At 38.6% G+C, this 21,063-nt stretch overlaps 1 protein-coding gene and 1 non-coding gene across 2 annotated transcripts; both read left to right on the forward strand.

The window, feature by feature from the left end:
- Positions 1-239: 239 nt before the first annotated feature.
- LOC18013810 lies at positions 240-935 on the forward strand. The gene has a single exon (XM_006419072.2). It carries the CDS (start codon positions 242-244, stop codon positions 797-799), a length of 558 nt encoding a protein of 185 aa, XP_006419135.1. The 5' UTR covers positions 240-241; the 3' UTR covers positions 800-935.
- A 12,529-nt stretch (positions 936-13,464) lies between these two features.
- Positions 13,465-13,572, forward strand: LOC112084962. The gene has a single exon (XR_002898609.1). It is a non-coding gene; the product is annotated as a small nucleolar RNA R71 (small nucleolar RNA).
- The last annotated feature ends 7,491 nt before the right edge of the window (positions 13,573-21,063 follow it).

Raw genomic sequence — 21,063 nt, forward strand, 5'->3', positions numbered from 1 at the left:
CCAAACGTTTTAGAATAAGATTTTGGCGAAAGCATCTTCGCAGACGATACTCAGCATCTATGAAAGATCCACCGTTCAACTTGACAAGATCCAATGGCTCAGCATCTATCTCTCTTCAGATCCATTATTCAACTAGCTTGATCAATCCAACGGCTCAAATTCCATCTGACTCCATACTAATCTTCTCTTTCCTCCTCCTTTATATATAACCATTAAGATCAATCTTCAGAAACATTCAGAAATGGCGACTTTGGATTCTCCGTTAGATGTTTTGGCTTTGGACTACGTTAGCTTCCTCCTCAACAACCTCTGGGCATGGATTGCCGTCGTGACGGCCGCCGTGAGTTTCTGGCGGATCCGAGCCACCACTAACGGCAGCAAAAACGACGTCCGTTTAATAGATGAATCTCCTCGTGAGCCACCAAAACCACAAGCAACCGCTGCTCTTGCTGTGGAAACAGGACCTCGAGTGACGGTAACGGAGATGGAGGATTGGAGTCCGTTATTGTGCAATGACGGACTAACGAAGGGAAGATTCACCGTGTACTACGAGGAAGAGATTGACGGAGAGAGAGATAATGAAGATGGAGGGATAAGGTCCGTTAATTACAGAGGAGGTGAGTGTGGCGAGTGGTGGGAGAAATGGGAGAGAGTGGTGACGGTGAGAAATGGAGGTGACGGTTGGTACCGTTACGTAGATTCAACGGTGATTAACGGAAATGTGGTCAAGTTGTGGAATGCTAACAGAGTCCGTAACGGTGGTTGGGTTAGTGTGCAGCATAAGAAGTGGGGTGCTTGAGACTTATTGGCAAAATTCTTAGTTTGTTTGTTCTTTCTATTTCGAGCTTGATTATTGACTGAACCTTTTGGTTTATGACTATTTTTGTTGAACTAAAGTTGTAATCTGTATATATTTTAGTGATAAAACTATGATTGTTGAACAAATTAACTTTCATGGTGTTTTTTTTTTTTGTTATCCATGCAATATTAAAACATCCGAATTCGTAGACCACACTGATGGGATACAGTTTCGATATGTTAAATCAACAAATCTACTTAGCCTTGTTGCCATCCTATTTAATGTTTTCTAAAAAAAAATTTGTCTCCTTAATATCTTAATTGATAAATATTAACCCAGTTTGGCCCTCTAATTTTTGATTTATTAAATTTTATTAAAGTTTATTACATTATAATTTATTAGGTCTGGAACAGAACTGAATATCCGGACTTTTAAAGTATCCGGTTCCAGATCCATTTCTGTCTGATAATCAATTTTACTATCCGAATCCGGATCCGAAAACTCCGGATATCTGGTTCGAATCCGAATATTTACAGATCAGATACACACAAAATTGTTTACTAACATTAACCAAACAAAATAAAAAATAGAAATAAGAAGAAGAATTTTGTGTGCATTTTGTTGATCTAGCTTTAGTGAAGGATTCTAATAGCTATATTTACCCTATCTGACTAATTCCCTTTACCTATATACATCGGAATCATGGTTTCCTGAACTTACCATGTTTCATTTTGACCGTGCCCATGATGTTATCATTTGTATGGTCTCCTGAACTTCATTTACATTTGGGAGATATTGCAAGTGGATGCTTCATTACGTAGAGTTAGATCATCATTTTCCTATTTTAGTATTCACTTTTAGTTTGCATGTTCTTGTACAAAGTGTGTGTCTTGGACTTAATATCTGATTTCAAAAGAAAAGTTCTTTCCTTCTTTAGGTAGTGAGTTTACTGGAAAATCATTACTAGATACTCCAAATGTGCTTAAACGTAGTTCTATCTCTAACATAGAATCTACAGTCTGCAATCTCTAACCTAATGTCGATGTGATAAGAATCCCACATCAGATATAAGGGAACAAACAAATGCTTTTAAAACTTAGAGGCAACCTCTCACACACAAGCTAGCTTGTGTAGAAACCAACTATTATATGATTTATATCAATTGCGAACATTACTATAATCGTGAATTAGTGAGTGGGCCAAAAACAATAAGGACCCTTAGATTATGCTTGTGTGCCAATGGTAATAAGGACACTACAAGAAAAAAATCGTTTTCCAACGGTCCATTACGACGGTTTTCAAATCGTCGCAAGCTTACAACGATTTTACGACGATTTTACGTCTAATTTTAAAACCGTCGTATAAAAAATTCGTCGTAAACTCGACGTACAATTTACGACGAATTACGACGATTATACATCGATAACGAGAGATTTGCTAATAAATGTAAAATCGTCGTAAATTCGATGTAAAATTACGACGAATATACGACGACTGCATTTCGATGTACATATTATGACGATTTTACGTCGAAAAAGAAGTTAGGTGGAAAACATTTAAAACATGTTTACCTAACAATTGTAGGGGAAAGATTTTATCGCATAATCGTCGTAAACTCGTCGTAATATTATTTTTGAATGTAAATTCGTCGTAAAAGCGTTGTAAAGCTCGAAATTTTCCTATAAATAGATCTTCACTCCTTCTTTCAATCACAACACATCATCATTCAAACATAAGAGCATCTTCATCTTGGAGACCCATTGTAGGTCTCTTAAATTTTAGTATAGTGTTGTAAATCCTTATATATTGGGTTGTCCATTGCTGGAAACCCGAATTAGGAGTTATATTACTTTGAAAAAAAGAAATAATAATATTATAAGGTTAATTTACTCCATTCACGTGGCTAGACGTGACACAATTTTCTAATCAATAAAAAGAGATAGTATTTTGAGTTTATTTTCAAGATGTCTATATACGAGCTAAGAAGTTGGTTGTATATGCGTAAAGATTCAGATGGGGCGTTGACAGAAGAGTTCAAGAACGGGTTAGAAATATTTATGTTTCAGGCTACAAATATGGAGAAAACGAAAGATAGTGGGAAGATGTTTTGTCCTTGTTTGAAATGCAAGAATACGAGGTATACACTAACCAAAACCGTGTGGACGCATTTATTAAATAGAGGGTTTATGCCGCAATATTTTGTTTGGTATCTACATGGAGAAGGATATAGCAGTAATACTCATGGGAATGCTGGTAGTAGTAGTAATTATCAAAGTCATGTTGATATTGATGAATCGAATTATGGTCATCAGCCTAATCAGTATCAATATGATCAAAGTGTAGATCATGATAGGATGAACGAAATGGTGACTGATGCATTTCATGAAACGCATACTGGTAATGCTGTTGAGGAACCTAATGTAGATGCCAAACGATTTTATGATTTGTTAGACAATGCTAATCAGCCAATCTACGAAGGATGTAGAGAAGGCTTGTCTAAATTATCGTTGGCAGCTAGGATGATGTCAATTAAAACAGATCATAACCTGGCTGAGGTTTGCATGGATGATTGGGCTGATCTTCTAAAGGAGTATCTACCGGAGGATAACTTGGCAGCGGGAACATACTATGAAATTCAGAAGTTGATTTTTAGTCTTGGTCTACCTTTCTGAGATGATAGATGTATGTGTTGACAACTGTATGATTTTTTGGAAAGATGATAATCAGCTGGAGGAATGTCGATTTTGCCAAAAACCAAGATACAGGCCGCAAACTGGTGGGCGTAAAAGGATACCATACCAACGTATGTGGTATCTCCCTATAACTGATAGGTTAAAACGGCTTATTAATCTGAAAGGACAGCTGCATCAATGAGATGGCCTGCAGAACATACACAAGTAGATGGAGAAGTTGTTCATCCATCAGATGCAAAGGCATGGAAACACCTTAATATGGTATACCCAGATTTTGCTAAGTTCAAACGGAATGTCTATCTTGGTCTGTGCACTGATGGTTTTAGTCCATTTGGTATGTCTGGTAGACAATATTCATTATGGCCAGTAATCCTAACTCCTTATAACCTTCCTCCAGATTTGTGCATGCAAAGGAAATTTCTTTTCTTAAGTATTTTGGTTCCAGGTCCAAATCATCCGAAGCGAGCTCTCGATTATTTCTGCAGCCACTCATACATGAGTTGAATCAGTTATGGTATACTGGCGTTCGTACATATGACTGTTCTACGAGGAAAAATTTTACTATGCGGACTGTGCTTATGTGGACAATAAGCGATTTCCCCGCTTATGGTATGCTATCAGGATGGACTACACATGGGAGGCTATCTTGTCCTTATTGTCTTCATCGAACTGATGCGTTTCAGCTAAAACATGGTAGAAAAACTTGTTGGTTTGATTGTCACCGGAGGTTTTTACCGGATAACCATCCATATCGGAGGAACAAGAGGTTATTTATGAAGAACAAAAGTGTACATGTCCCTCCACCCGTTAATTTAACAGGAGCTGATATACAGGCGCAAATCGATCATTGGAGGGCAGAGGAAACAGTAACGCGTGGGGGAAACTGGCACACTCCTGCAAATATGTCTGAAGGTTATGGAGTTCATCATAATTGGCACAAGAAAAGTATCTTTTGGCAACTACCTTATTGGAAAGATCATCTGCTCAGACACAATCTTGATGTCATGCACATTGAAATTTTTTTTTTTGATAACATCATGCATACAGTTATGAACATAGCGGGAAGAACAAAAGACAATGGTAAGTCAAGATTGGACTTGCCTGATTTATGCAACAGAAGTGAGTTGCATCTACTGAGAAATGGGAAAGCACCAGTTCCTGTATTTCGGTTGAGTGCAGATCAAAAGTCAGCATTGTTCAGATGGGTTTCTTCCGACGTTAAATTTCCTGATGGGTATGTCTCTAATCTTTCCTAACCTGTTGAGAAGGGGGTAAAGTTTGCTGGGATGAAAAGCCATGACTGCCATGTGTTTATGCAACGATTATTTCCATTTGCATTTGCTGAACTCTTGCCCAAAAATGTCCATGAAGCTATTAGAGGCATTGGTGCTTTTTTCGGGATCTTAGTACACGAACATTATCAGTTGATGTAATATCACAACTGGCATTGAATATTCCAATCTTGTTGTGCAATTTGGAAAAGATCTTCCCACCATAATTTTTTGATGTTATGGAACATCTTCTTGTTCATCTCCCACACGAAGCAGAGCTCGGTGGACCCGTTCAGTACAGGTGGATGTATCCGTTCGAGCGTTTCATAAAGCATCTTAAAGGTAAAGCCAAAAACCTAGCTAAAGTGGAAGGCTCAATTGTGGCGGGAAGCTTGACGCAAGAGACTTCACACTTCACTTCATACTATTTTGCACCGAAAGTACGAACACGCAAAAGAGCTATGATGCGGGTTTGTAAACGGGGTTTGTTGTTTTCGTTTTACTAAGCTTCAGGTTTTAAATTTATAACCCCTAAATGTCTGCAAGTGCACAGATGTGCGCTGTAGTACTTAGGGTATCGATCCACAGAGACTTAGTTGTTTCAGTACGAATTCACTGCAACGCTTAAATCAGATTAGAACTAAAAGAGTTTTGGTTTTGGGTTTTTTGTTGTCACTAAATCTAAACTAGAAAGCTAAGCAAGTAAAAGCAAATAAAAACGAAAGCAACTAAAGCAAATAAAAAGCGATTAACTAAGGCAAATGGAACCAAGTAAATAGCGATTGAAAATGAAGGCAAATCAAAGCAAGTAAAATCGATTAAACAAAAGCGAATGTAAGCAAGTAACAAACGAATGAAAAACGAACTAAATTGAAGGTTGTAACCAATTAAAGACAAACGTTGGGCATCAAGGAGTTTTCGCAGGGTTCATAGTCTATGCTAGGTCGATTTTAAACAAGTGATAAAGGTAATCAACTACGTATGTTCTAGAACTCGAGGCACGGAAGTATGAATAGCCTACTTTCGCAGCACTAAACAACTATCTCTCGCAACCCTAATCAGTAGGTTTCCACTCTGATTCTGGAAGGGAGAAGATGCAATAGCAGAATAAGACTCATCAACATTCACAACTCAACTACAGGTAGGTTTCCACTCCTATAGAAGAATTGCTCATTTCACCCTAGTTCAAACAATCAATGAAAGCTTTCGCAACATATCATATCAGATCGGTTTCTAAGTGGCCAGCAAAGAATTACGCAGTAAGATTAAAGGCAAACGAAGAACATCTAGAAGATTATAAATCCTAAATCTATCGATTCATAAGCAAAGGCACATGAAGTTCCCTTTGAAAAATCCCTTTAAACCCAACTGGGTAACTACTCAAACATATTGTAAACAATCATCACAGAGTATTGAAAGTTGCAGGAAATTAAAGAAAAGAAGGAAGAAGAACGAAGAACGGAGAAGTAGAAGGAGGCGCGATGGTCACTCCTGCGGCGGCTCCTCTTCGAAGACGGCGGCGGCTCCTCCTTAGGGTTGCACGAAAATCTCTCTCTCTCCTCTTTGTCTATTAGTTTCGGTGTCTGCCCTTTAGAATGACCTAAAGGGGGTATTTATAGCTTCTGAGGTGGTTCTGGACACTTAGGGCTTCAAAAATAAGGAAAGGAATTGATCTGGGCTTTAATTAAGTCGTCGAGAAAGTGAACGACCAAGTTCCGCGGTCGCGGTGGCTCTACCCACGGGAAAATGGGTGTTGGCCGCGGTCCCAGCACTTGCTCTCTTCCGGAACTGCATTTTCTGTCATTCTTGCATCGGGAGTATCTGAAGATCTAACCGTTGGATTGTCTCCAAACCAAGTGAATTAGAAAGCTGGTTGGATCCTCTATGTTGGCTCAAATTTTGGGGGTGATCAGACGGTGAGAAAGTCTTCATTGCTTGTCATACTTCTGACGGTCTGCATTTATCCAAAATTGCTCATTTGTTCCAAATTGCATATTTTTTGCCCAAATTTCCTGTAAAGTCTTTTGAAACTCTAAAACATTGAAAACACTTTAAAAACATTGAAAACAGAGTTAAAACACCTGCATAAGATACAATTATGATCCATAAAAGTGGTCAAAATACGGTGTTATCAACTCCCCCAGACTTACCTTTTTGTTTGTCCTCAAACAAACTTGAGTCAGGAAAGAAAGTTTTGAAAATCGCAAGAACTAAACAATATCTCAGTGACCGTCCTTCTAAACCATAACTTATCGTGAAACATCTAATTGGAGTCTAGAAAATTCTCACCAAAATACAAGCAAACTAGTCCGTTAATCCGTCATGCGAAAATCTACACACTTAGATCTGATTTTCAGTCAACTAGCTCTTAACATTCATTAGAAATCTCGGTGGTTCTCATCAAAGAAAGTCTAGGCAAGGCAATCTAGGCTAGGTGTAAAAAGGATTATTCTAGGGGTAAGGCTTAAAGTGTTTACGGGTTACCTGAAGATCTGGGAATGCAAGATATTATGCAAAACCGCAAGAGAGAGTGAAGCTGTTGGTATCCACAGTTTTCAGTCACTTTCTTCTCGCCATAGATTACTGGCCTTCTTCCTCAGGTTCTCTCCTAACTCCCCCAGACTTAGATTTTTGTAAATCTTTCAAAAACATAGCTCTATAAACGCTTAGTAAATTCTTCTTGCTCCACAAATTTCGACAATCTAGGACTCATTAGGCTTTTTGTTTCCCTTTCTATTTTCATTCGTTTTTTTTTTTTTTTTTTTTTTTGAAAGAGAGGGAACACCTTTAGATATAGAGTCTTAGAGAGCACGAAATTACCAGTTAAGATTTGTCTTGTAAAGCTTCTTGATGTTTCTGATACTCTTCCTTCCCAATTCCATTCAGTCTCCTTTGTGAGTGACTGAAAACTGCGTCGCTCCTCTTCTCTCCGACGTTTTTGCACATATCTGCCGATATAAACTAAAGAGAGAATGCATGAGGATTGAAAACAAGGGTTTTGGGTTTAGGGTATGGTACCAGATAAAGATAAACTGGTCATCTAGGACGACAGAGAGTGGTAAAAGTGAGGGTAAAAGACGTCCTAGATGTGTATGTCGATGCCTGCCTAAAATCAATGATGAGAAAATTAAATGTCAATATTAAGGTCAAATTAAATGAGCTAGTATATCCTGTCAGAAAGAATCTCCATGAATAGAAGTCCTCTGGTGGGATTTCGTAATGCAAGTATTCTAGCTACCGCCTAGTCTAGGACTAAATTACAAAAAGAGCAAAAAACGAAGAAATAGCGTAGAAGCACACTGGTCTAAATCATCATAGAAATTGTTTATTGTGTTCCTGGTTTGAAAACTCTTTGAAAACGATTTTTTTTTTTTTTTTTTTTTTACATTTTGAAAAACATTTTGAAAAATTTTATGTGTCCAAAACAAACTCAAAACAAATCAAATTTCATTAGTAAATGATGAACATCCTCCCCCAGACTTATTTCACACTGTCCTCAGTGTGATAACTCTTGGAAAGAATGGTAAAGAAGTTTGAAAAGTTGAAATGTTTAAGTAAACTTATCGTGCTAGAGAGTGCTGCTCGTCTTTTGTGTTTGTTCTTCCTTATTGAAAACCTGAATTTTAATGAAACAGAAACAAAGCAGTGGAAATAGAAAATAAAGGTCAAAGGGAAATAGATAAAATACCAAGTGGGTTGCCTCCTACTAAGCGCTTGTTTCAAATCATTAGCTTGACATTGTTGCTCGATTAGACTCAACCGGGGTCATGACACTCATTGGTCTCATCATTGGCCGATGATGGATCAATCAAAAACATCACTTCTCTCTCGTCTTCTCTTTCTTCAGCCAGATATGGCTTTACACGCTGTTCATTCACTGTAAATGAGTTTCCGGGTCTGTCCCACAGGACAATGGCTCTGTATGGCTTGACTTCCTTTATCGTGAAGGGTCCTGACCATCTTGATCGTAATTTTCCTGGAAAAAGCTTAAGACGAGAATTGAAAAGAAGTACCTTATCGTTAGGAGCAAAAGTTCTATGAATAATCTTCTTATCATGATATGCTTTAGTCTTCTCCTTGTAGATCTTCGAGTTTTCGTAAGCATTGTGTCGGATTTCTTCTAACTCGTGAAGTTGAAGTAGTCTTCTTTCTCCAGCTGTTTTCATGTTCATGTTCATTTCCTTGATAGCCCATTGCGCCTTATACTCGAGTTCTACTGGAAGGTGGCATGCCTTTCCATAAACTAGATTGAATGGTGTTGTTCCTAACGATGTCTTGAATGCTGTTCGATATGCCCATAATGCATCGTCAAGCTTGGTAGACCAATCCTTGCGATGAACTGCAGTCGTTTTCTGCAAAATCGACTTGATTTCTCTGTTTGAGATTTCTAATTGACTGCTGGTTTGGGGATGGTATGGAGAAGCAACTTTATGTGTAACTCCATTCTTTCTAAGAAGGTTTTCGAAAACTCTGTTGATGAAGTGCGATCCTCCGTCGCTTATCACAATTCTAGGAACTCCAAAACGCGAGAATATAACATATTTAAACAGCTTCATGACGACTTTTGCATCATTGGTGGGACTAGCAACTGCTTCAACCCACTTAGAGACGTAGTCTACTGCTACTAAGATGTATTGGTTTCCAAAAGAAGTAGGAAAGGGTCCCATAAAATCTATTCCCCAGACGTCAAAAATTTCGACTTCGAGAATAAAATTTTGAGGCATCTCATTCCTTTTGCTTATGTTGCCCATCTTCTGGCATTTATCACATCGTGATATATAAGCTTGAGTATCTTTGAACAAAGTAGGCCACCAAAAACCTGCTTGCAAGATTTTTGAAGCGGTTTTGAAGGTTGCAAAATGTCCTGCATAAGACGAGCTATGGCATCCGAATAAAATTCCTTCCATCTCTTCTTCAGCCACGCATCTTCGGAATAACCCATCAGCACATCTCTTATAGAGATAGGATTCATCCCAAAAATAATGTCTTATGTCTTTCAGGAACTTTTTCTTCCTATACCCAAAGAATTGTGGTGGTTCTACATCAGCTGCTAGGTAATTTGCTATGTGCCTAAACCATGGGGTGTTGAAAGCATCTGCTCGTCTCATTAGAGGACGTGGTGGTGCGGTATTAGCATTGGTGGGGGTTGTATCTATAGCATAGCTGTTTTCTTCTGGCAAACTGTCATTTAAAGGCAATCTTTCTTCAACTCGAATTCGTGAAAGATGGTCTACAACTCCATTATCTGCTCCTTTCCGATCTCGAATTTTGATGTCGAATTCTTGCAGTAGGAGGATCCATCTTATCAACCGAGGTTTAGCGTCTTTCTTAGACATTAAATACTTGATTGCAGCATGATCAGTATGAACTATGACCTTAGATCCTACGAGATAAGAACGGAATTTCTCAAATGCAAATAGGACAGCTAGAAGTTATTTTTCTGTTGTAGCATAATTGCATTGAGCTTCGTCTAGAGTTCTGCTTGCGTAGTAGATTACATGCAGTTTCTTATCTTTTCGTTGGCCAAGCACTGCTCCGACTGCATAGTCACTTGCATCGCACATGATTTCGAATGGGAGTTCCCAATCAGGTGCTTGCACGACTGGAGCGGAAACAAGGGCTTGTTTGATCTTATGAAACGCGGCTAAGCACTCATCATCGAACTCGAAGTTCGTTTCTTTGCGTAAGAGGTCTAGCTATTTGAGAAAAATCTTTTATGAATCGCCTATAGAATCCTGCGTGTCCTAAGAAACTACGAATTCCTTTTACGTTTGTGGGTGGTTGTAGGCTGGTCATGACTTCGATTTTGGCTTTGTCAACTTCAATACCTTTTCCGGAAATTCTGTGCCCAAGCGCGATTCCGTCTTGTACCATGAAGTGACATTTTTCCCAATTTAATACTAAGTGCTTATCTTCACATCTTTGCAGAACTTTACCAAGATTGGCTAAGCATTTTTCAAAAGAAGATCCATAAACAGAGAAATCGTCCATGAATACTTCCATGAAATCCTCAATAAAATCTGTGAAGATCGACATCATGCACCGATGGAAGGTAGCAGGTGCATTACACAATCCAAAAGGCATACGTCGGTAAGCAAACGTGCCATATGGACAAGTGAATGTCGTTTTTTCTTGATCCTCCGGGCGAATAGGAATTTGGAAAAATCCGGAGTATCCATCAAGAAAACAATAGTAGGGATGATTAGCTAATCTTTCTAGCATTTGATCTATGAAGGGAAGTGGAAAATGATCTTTCCTAGTTGCTGCATTCAGTTTCCGGTAATCGATGCACATACGATGTCCAGTTACTGTTCTTGTAGCGATCATTTCATCTTTATCATTTTTAATGACAGTGACTCCTCCTTTCTTCGGAACAACATGAACTGGGCTAACCCAAGTGCTATCTGAGATAGGAAAGATTATTCCAGCTTCTAAAAGCTTCATAATCTCCTTCTTGACAACATCCATGAGATTAGGGTTCAGTCTCCTTTGACTTTCGATTGAGTTTTTAGCATTATCCTCTAGATTTATCTTGTGCATACAAAGATCTGGGGAGATTCCAGGTATGTCATCAAGTGTATATCTTAAGGCTTTTCTATACTTTCTCAGCTCAGTCAACATCATTGTGGTTTCTTCTTCCGTCAAACCAGAGTTTATAATGACAGGATAAATTGAATTTGGTCCAAGGAAAGCGTACTTAAGTCCGACGGGAAGAGGTTTAAGCTCCACTTTAGGGGCTTTAAGCTCGCTCCAAGGATCATTAATTGCTGCAGCAGTGTCTTTAGGAGGTGTAGGAATGTTTGTTTGGTCCTTAAGATCTAGATAGTGAAGAGGTTTCCTATAAGTTTCGGATTTATCAAGCATACATGTGCATTCACTTGAAATTTCTTCAAGGAAATTGCATTCATCTTTTGCGGGTGAAAGCGTGACACTTAAAGGGTCGTCTAGAAGCAGATCTTCATAGACTTCCTCAATAATTCTGTCTAACTCATTAACCCAACAAATTTTGCCATCCAAAGTTGGTTTATCAAAACTTTTGTTCATGTCAAACTGCATAACTGAACCGGCTAGATGAAGGTCGATTTTTCCTTCAGGAACATTGATTATGGCTCCGGCTGTAGATAGGAATGGCCGTCCAAGAATAAGTGGATCCTTAGGTTCTTTTTCTAGTTCTAGAACTACGAAATCGGTAGGTATGGAACATTTTTCGATTTCTACAGGAACATCTACTAGGATACCTACTGGTTGTCTAACAGAACGATCAGCTAATACTAAAGAAATTTTATTGGGCTTGAAAGTGTGATGTCCTAAACGTTTTGCTACTGAAAGAGGCATCATATTTATGCTAGATCCTAAATCACAGAGAGCATGCTCAAAAGCTACATCATTGATGGTGCATGAAAGTACAAAGCTTCCAGGATCATTTTTCTTTTCAGGGATTCGGCTTTGCAGGATAGAACTACATTCATGGTTTATCATCATAACGCCTTCTTCAAGAGTTAAAGAATTTGTCAGAATACTCTTCATGTATTTTCTTAAAGCAGGAATCATAGCACAAACTTCTACAAAAGGTAATCTCACATTTAACTGATCAATCAACTCTTTCAGCTTAGCTTTTTCTTTTTCTTTCTTAGGGGCTATTAAGGCTCTAGGATATGGAGGTTTAGGTTTATAGACACGAGTTTGTGGAGGTGGAATCGGGTCTTCTCCAAGGATTTCCCGGGATGAATCTTCTCTTACTTCTTCTCCATCCTTCTCTCCTACCACTTCTTTTTCAACATCTTCATTCGTGATTCTTTATTTTTCTTTCTCCTTTTCCTTACCCTTTTCCTCAACTTCGGGATCTTTAGGAAATTCAGGCTCTTTGTAAGCTAATCCACTCCTAAGTGTGATAGCTTTCACATGATCGGAGGGATCTGCTTCACTTGAGCTTTCGAAAGAATTTTCACTTGGCTCCTCTTCAGGTTTATCTAAGTTTTTAGAATTGGTTTTGACCATTATGCTAAGGATGGTATCGGAATCCTTCTGCATCTCTTTTAGTTTAGATCTAAGATCACTAATCTCTTGAGACATAGATTTTTCAAGCTCAAGAATCCTTTTGTTTAGGTTTTCAGCTTCAGAAGAGGGAAAACTTGGATAGGAAACAGGATTAGATTGAATACCCAATATTGGTTCGGAAGGTGGTTTCCAACCAAGCTCAGAAGACGGTTTCCCGCGGTCAGGTGGCTCACGACCGCGGTGAATCATGTCTTGGCCGCGGTCAGAACAGCCACGACCGCGGTGAAACCTTGCTTGGCCGCGGTCCGGACGAATGGACCCGCGGTGATCAGAAACGAATGGAAAATCTTGAATTTGATAGACTTCTGCAGTGTTCACCATCCCTTGATCATAAGAATCCATTGGGTTGTCCCAACCATCAAAGTTACACGTATTGTGTACCCTATTTGGTTGTTGCAATCCAAGATGACTCATTATGTGACAGAGACACTTTATAACTTCCGAAATTTCTTCTTTCTTCTCAGGAAGTGCAGAATTACCAAAGGTTACTTGATTTCGGATGCTGTTTCCTAAATTTTTAATGAAAACGTGAGCATCTTCTACAGATCTAGTTGTGAAATCTCCATTACTTGCTATATCAAAAGAATGTCGCAACTCTGGAGTTATACCGCGATAGAAGATACTTAGCAGGTATTCCTCGGCATATCCATGGAGTGGAAAATCTCTTTGGTATTCCCTAAATCTTTCCCAAGTATCTAAAAGATCTTCATCTTCTTTTTGTTTAAAAGTTCTTATCTTCTTTCTTAAGAGATTTGCAAGATTTCTAGTGTAAAAACGATTTAGGAAAGCAGTTTTACACGCTGCCCACGTTTTTAGTGAAGCAGGTGGCAAAGATTTTAGCCATTTGCTGGCCTTATCTCTAAGAGAGAATGGAAAAAGACTACACTTGTGGTAATCCCCATTTGCTGTAATGGTTGCACATAATTCTTCGAAAGTCTCAATATGGTCTATCGGGTTTTCGAATGAATAACCAGAGAATTGATTTTGTTGAACTAAATGGATATGGGGTACCTTAATTTCGGTTTTGCCATCCTTTGGTAAGGCTGGTTGAATAGCTCTTCGATCTCCCATGAACTTTTCGAGTGAATCGAAACTTCCAATCAGTTCATCATCATCTTTGTGTTTGACCGATCCTATCAGCTCATTGTCATCATAGATCGGTTCTTCAAACTCATCATCAGTCAGGTCATCATCGCTTGCATCACCATCCACACGATTTGGTGGATCACCAAGAGTCCCGGGAACATGTTCCCGGTCTCTCATCTGAGAGAAACCTGAAAAATTCAAAAGAAAAAGTAAAATAAAAAGTGTTCTAATGGATTTAAGCTGGGATTCGCAACGAAACAAATTTAAGTCCCCGGCAACGGCGCCAAAAACTTGATGCGGGTTTGTAAATGGGGTTGGTTCTTTTCGTTTTACTAAGCTTCAGGTTTTAAATTTATAACCCCTAAATGTCTGCAAGTGCACAAATGTGCGCTGTAGTACTTAGGGTATCGATCCACAGAGACTTAGTTGATACAGTACGAATTCAGTGCAACACTTAAATCAGATTAGAACTAAAAGGGTTTTGGTTTTGGGTTTTTGGTTGTCACTAAATCTAAACTAGAAAGCTAAGCAAGTAAAAGCAAATAAAAACGAAAGCAACTAAAGCAAATAAAATGCGATTAACTAAGGCAAATGGAAACAAGTAAATAGCGATTGAAAATGAAGGCAAATCAAAGCAAGTAAAATCGATTAAACAAAAGCGAATGTAAGCAAGTAATAAGCGAATGAAAAACAAACTAAATTGAAGGTTGTAAACAATTAAAGACAAACGTTGGGCATCAAGGGGTTTTCGCAGGGGTTCATAGTCTATGCTAGGTCGATTTTAAACAAGTGATAAAGGTAATCAACTACGTATGTTCTAGAACTCGAGGCACGGAAGTATGAATAGCCTACTTTCACAGCACTAAACAACTATCTCTCGCAACCCTAATCAGTAGGTTTCCACTCTGATTCTGGAAGGGAGAAGATGCAATAGCAGAATAAGACTCATCAACATTCACAACTCAACTACAGGTAGGTTTCCAATCCTATAGAAAAATTAATCGTTTCACCCTAGTTCAGACAATCAATAAAAGCTTTCGCAACATATCATATCAGATCGGTTTCTAAGTGGCCAGCAAAGAATCACGCAGTAAGATTAAAGGCAAACGAAGAACATCTAGAAGATTATAAATCCTAAATCTATCGATTCATAAGCACAGACACATGAAATTCCCTTTGAAAAATCCCTTTAAACCCAACTGGGTAACTACTCAAACATATTGTAAACAATCATCACAGAGTATTGAAAGTTGCAGGAAATTAAAGAAAAGAAGGAAGAAGAACGAAGAACGGAGAAGCAGAAGGAGGCGCGATGGTCACTCCTGCGGCGGCTCCTCTTCGAAGACGGCGGCGGCTCCTCCTTAGGGTTGCACGAAAATCTCTCTCTCTCCTCTTTGTCTATTAGTTTCGGTGTCCGCCCTTTAGAATGACCTAAAGGGGGTATTTATAGCTTCTGAGGTGGTTCTGGACACTTAGGGCTTCAAAAATAACGAAAGGAATTGATCTGGGCTTTAATTAAGTCGTCGGGAAAGTGAACGACCAAGTTCTGCGGTCGCGGTGGCTCTACCCGCGGGAAAATGGGTGTTGGCCGCGGTCCCGGCACTTGCTCTCTTCCGGAACTGCATTTTCTGTCATTCTTGCATCGGGAGTATCTGAAGATCTAACCGTTGGATTGTCTCCAAACCAAGTGCATTAGAAAGCTGGTTGGATCCTCTATGTTGTCTAAAATTGTGGGGATGATCCGACGGTGAGAAGGTCTTCATCGCTTGTCATACTTCTGACAGTCTGCATTTATCCAAAATTGCTCATTTGTTCCAAATTGCATATCTTTTACCCAAATTTCCTGTAAAGTCTTTTGAATCTCTAAAACATTGAAAACACTTTAAAAACATTGAAAACAGAGTTAAAACACCTGCATGAGATACAATTATGATCCATAAAAGTGGTCAAAATACAGTGTTATCAAGCTACTCGTCGATATGATGATGGAGGAGTTGGCCATACATATGCCGTTGAAGGTGTACCTGACATATTCTCGCCGATCGGACGTCTTAGTGGAAAACTAAAAGAAGTTTGGTGGTCCAATGAAAAAGATTATCACAGTGACATACGTATATCCTGTTAAATTGTGAAGAGTTGTCATCGTATGAAATGTACTTTTTAATTAATAATATCTTTATATGAGTTGTCAGACGCAGCTGACTCAGCAGGCGCGTCCAACGTCTCCCGGAGGTAGCTCGGTCCAATCAACCCCGGCGCTGACGGTGGCGGAGATGGACCAGATTTTCGAAGAGGTAAATTTAATTACTATATTTAATTAATGTAACTTTAGTTTTAAATTGAATTTCTAACCATAATGTTTTTAAATATTTTTAGGTTTCCCCAAAGAAAAAGGGGCGGGTATTAGGGATGGGGTCCATCCGTGATACCCCGAGAGCTACGGCAACTGGTCACGTCCGGGTCCCGGATCCGGTTATCCGCCAGGAGATCGATCAGATGCGGACTCGTTACGAGACGAGGATCGACCAGCTCTACGGTCTCTTCGAGATCATGGGAGCCGATAACCCGGTGCTCATGGCGCAGTTGGACAAGCTTCGGGCTGATGGGGTTGTCGGATCGTCTGCCGGGTCATCTACTAGGACGCAACCGCCGGTGCAGACGGACGAGGAGATATTCCGATCTCTCGGGGTTCAGCCTCCTAGAGCCGGAGATCAGGCGCCGGCGGAAGCATCTAACCGAAGACCCGTCAAGGAACACGTCGAGGACGATGGGGAGCAGGCCGGTGACGGGATCGACGATATAGATATAGATTTAGATTTAGAGCTGTAGGGTTTTTTTGTAAATATTACAATTAATTTTAATTTGAAATTTTAATTTGAAATTTTAATAAATTTTAAATTGTAAATTATATTTTTTTTTTATTTTAAATTTTAATTTGAATTTTTTTTTTAATTTTCAATTATATTAAACGTCGTATAATCGTCGTAATATCTTTGTTATTATTTTATAAAACCGTCGTACATTCGTCGTAAATATTACGACGAATTTACGACCAAAATGTACGACGACAAATACGACGATTATACGTCCGTGATTTACGACGATTTTACGACGAAATGATTAAATACTTTACGATTGATTTACGACGATTTTTGCGTCGTACATTTTACGACGATCTTACGTCGGTCATTAACAACCACTTAACGACAGTCCAGGCGAAGACCAAGTCGACGCAATTCGATGTAAAATCGTCGTAAACTGTACGACGTATTTACGACGATTTTGTTTCCTTCGATGTTACGACGAAACGAAACCGTCGTATATTATACGACGATTTTACGACGATTTGTCTATTACGACGATGACTTTACGACGATTTCGTAATCGTCGGTAGTTCGTCGTAATAGCCCTATTACGACGAAATAACGACCATTTTGACCGTTGTAAAATGATGTTTTTCTTGTAGTGGAAGACAATGAATCTAGCTTTTGTTTGTAATGGGATTTTATTTTCTTGTTCACAATTTTGGTCTGGAGTAAATTCTTTTGCTTGTTCTGGGTTATGTTACTAAATTGTTAATACTATATGGTGCCAAAGGATGTTACTGAAATTTCTAACTGCTTCCCTTCCTCATTTTCCAGGTTTTTATTTCTATATCAACTAGGTAGCCCATTGACTGATATATTTTCTTCACGCTTGGAAGTGTAGCAATCAGGTAAATATAATTCTATCTCTTTATATCAAGGGTGAAAAGATTGTTTTAGTCTAGCGATGCTTAACTCTTGATTGGTTTGTGCAAGTGAGAGCAATAAAAGAAAAAAGTTTTATTTCAGAACCTGTGTGTTTCAAGTCTTTGGCTGTGTTACCCTTTCTGATGCAACTCATATTTAATGTTTTCTGTGTAACTGTCAGATGTTTAGTACCCTTTTTGATGCTTGTTTTGTTCTTTTCGACTTTTGTGTTTGTATAGCTGGTTATGTGCTTATGAATAATCTAAACGATTTCTCTTGGTTAAGGACCTTCATTAGCACCCTTGTACTTATTCTTAATCAGATTACCAATTATTTTCGTTGAAGCTATCCAACCGAGTGTCTCTTTATTAGAAGGAGCGCATGTATGTTGAACAACATACTTATTGATTCTAAAATACAGTGACCCCTCTAGACACTGTGCACGAACACGCCAGTTGCATGACTTCTCTTCGCAATGTATACACCAAACTTGATACGAATATTACTATTAGGATAATTTCCTTTTTAGTTAGGATTTCTATTTTGTTATTTCCGATTCTTAGAGTGTTTTGTTTTTACGTTTTATTATATATAGAGGTTAAGGCTTGGTTGTGAAAATCATCCAAGCTAGAGAAAGAGCTTTGGAGGGTTTATCGGGTTAGGCCGAGAGGAAAGAACATAGTTCTCTTTGGGAGTTTTACTCTTGTTACTTATCTATTATCTTAATAAAGGTGTTTGGTTTTTGGTTAATCGATTCTATCTCTAACAATTGCTCCGACCTAAAGATGAATGCCTAAAGAATGACGAAGACTAGACATGAAGAGCGCTTGGAAGAGTTAGAGAAGAATCAGGAAGTTCTTACTGCAAATATTGATGGGCTGTATTGAAAATTTGATGATTTTCAAAAAATCCTCAAGCAATTGTTGGCTAGGTGATGTGTCTACTGCGTGAGGAAACAAGTTTTACCCTCAGTAAAACAAATGAAAACCGCAAGTGCACAGCTAATCAATTGTAGTAATTAGGGATCGAATCCACAGAGATTTGTGTGCCTGGTATTCTTCTACGGTTTCTAACTTTATGTCTAGACTAGATTGGTTTTAGGGGTTTGTTGTTTGTCATTGATTAAACTAAAACTAAAGAAAGCAAATAAATCTATCCTAAAGAGAAAGTAGAAAATCGAATGAAAGGCAAATGAAACAAGCAGAATATCGGACTAAAGCAAATAAAATGCAGATCTAAATGAGCAAGTAAAAATCAATTGGTTTGTAAACTATGGTTTAAAACGCTGAGGTTTTAGGAACTCTACAGAGATCATACTCCGTTTCAACATTAGGGATTATAGATTGGGATTGACGGATATCGAAATATAGGGTTCTAGAGCTAGAGTACGGCGGTATGACTATGTCACTGTCGTGATCATAACCAACTGTTTCTCGTAACCCTTATCAGTAGGTTTCCACTCTGGTCCTGGAAGGGAGAGAACTTAAGAGCTGTTGGTAGGTTTACATTCGTACGGAAATATCGCCTGTTTCATTCTAGATTGGATACTTAATGAAAACTTTCGCAACACTAACTATCTAGATCAGATACGAGGTGATCAATCAAGCATACATGCAATAAAGACGAGAATAAACAGAGAACAATGTTAAAATCCCAGATCTATAAACCTAGATGTCTTAATCGATTATGAGAGCCCCTTTTGGGAACCCTAAGTCCAACTCGGGATCTACTCAGACATGGCTGAGGTCGACATCATCATTGGTTTTAATAAAAGCAATCAAAAACAGTGAAGAAAATAGCTGAAAGAAAGCTTTTCTATTGAAGAACTCAGAGTTGAACAATCTTCTCTAACAATCACATAAAACGGTTGAAGAAAAAGGGTTTTTCTAAAAGTATGAAGGTCATATCTAAAAACGACCTAAATGAAAAGTATTTATAGTCTTCAATACTATGGTTTCTAGGGTTCCGGAATTGAGGTAGAGAAATGACTTTGGGCTTCAGAAATATGGGCTTTTAATCGGAGAAGGCCGACTGTGGTCGGGAGTAACGTGGCCGCGGGAAATAGAGGCTTGGCCGCGGTCGTGCAGCTCGTGACCGGGGTGGATGGGTCGGTGGCCGCGGTCGCGAGACTTGATGGGCGTCTCCGAGTGTCTCTGGGGAAAATGGAATATATTGAGATCCAACCGTTGGAATGTCTCCAAACCAAGTGCATTTGAAAGCTGGTTGATTTTTCTATAAGTTGTCCAATTTTGAGGGTGATCAGACGGTGAGAATGTCTTCGTCTCTCCATGAAAGTTCTGACGGTCTGCATTTATCCAAAAGAGTCTTTTTGTTCCAATTTGTGCCTCTTTATCCCAAATTACCTGAAAAGTCTTTTAAAATCCGAAAACATAGAAATCCTTTGAAAACCTTTAAAAATGGATTAAAAACACCTGTAAAAGACATTAAAGTGATCCATAAAAATTGTTAAAATCCGGTGTTATCAACTCCCCCAGACTTAGTCTTTTGTTTGTTCCCAAACAAAAAAAAAGGCCAAATCTCGGTGAGAGGTTTGAAAACGCAGGAACTAACAAAATCTCAGAGACCAAACTTCTAGACCAATATCAATCATTATGCATCAATCAGGAATAGCCTAGAAAATTCTCACTAGAAATACAGGCATAACTAGTCTGTTAATCCGTCATGCGGAAATCTATTGCACTAAGATCTAACTTCCAGTCAACTAGCTCTTAACATTTATTAAAAATTTCAGTGGTTCTCACCAAAGAAAGTATAAACGAGGAATCTATGCTATGTATCAAAAGAGGTCATTCTAGGGGTAAAACTTAAAGTGTTTATGGGTAACTTGAAAATCTGAAGGATGCAAGATATTATGCATAACCGCAAGAGAGAGAGAAACTGTTGATATCCACAGTTTTTAGTCACTTTCTTCTTGCCATATATTTCTGATCTTCTTCCTCGGGTTCTCTCCTAACTCTCCCAGACTTAGATTTTTGTAAATCTTTCAAAATCATAGCTCTTTAAACGAATAGTGGTTGCTTTTTGCTCCAAAAATTTTGAGACTTAGGGTGTCGATCCACAAGGAAGATGTCTAATCTGCAAAATAACAACAAACTAGGAAGTAAGCAAACTCATAAACCAATAAAAGTTTAGGGTTTTTGGTTAAGATCCTAAACTAAACCTAATCTAGTATTCACAAGAAATGCAATGGAGGATGAATTGTTAAAAGAACATCTAAAGCAAATCGACTCAAACTAAGACTCTTAAACTCATAGGTGGCGATTTAGACTTCTCCGGTTTACTCTAATCGATGTATGGTGGCATTTCCAATTAGCTTCCAGGCGATTTATCTTCATCTGTTTCCGGGAATCTGTATTGAACTAGAATAGACACATGTATGATTAACCAACTGTCGTCACCTTAAT

The sequence above is a fragment of the Eutrema salsugineum genome, unplaced genomic scaffold, assembly GCF_000478725.1.
Source record: "Eutrema salsugineum unplaced genomic scaffold, Eutsalg1_0 scaffold_4, whole genome shotgun sequence".
Classification (NCBI taxonomy): Eukaryota; Viridiplantae; Streptophyta; class Magnoliopsida; order Brassicales; family Brassicaceae; genus Eutrema; species Eutrema salsugineum.

Coding starts and splice junctions, on each gene's coding strand:
- LOC18013810 (XM_006419072.2), top strand. CDS start 242: ATGGCGACTTTGGATTCTCCGTTAGATGTTTTGGCTTTGGACTACGTT.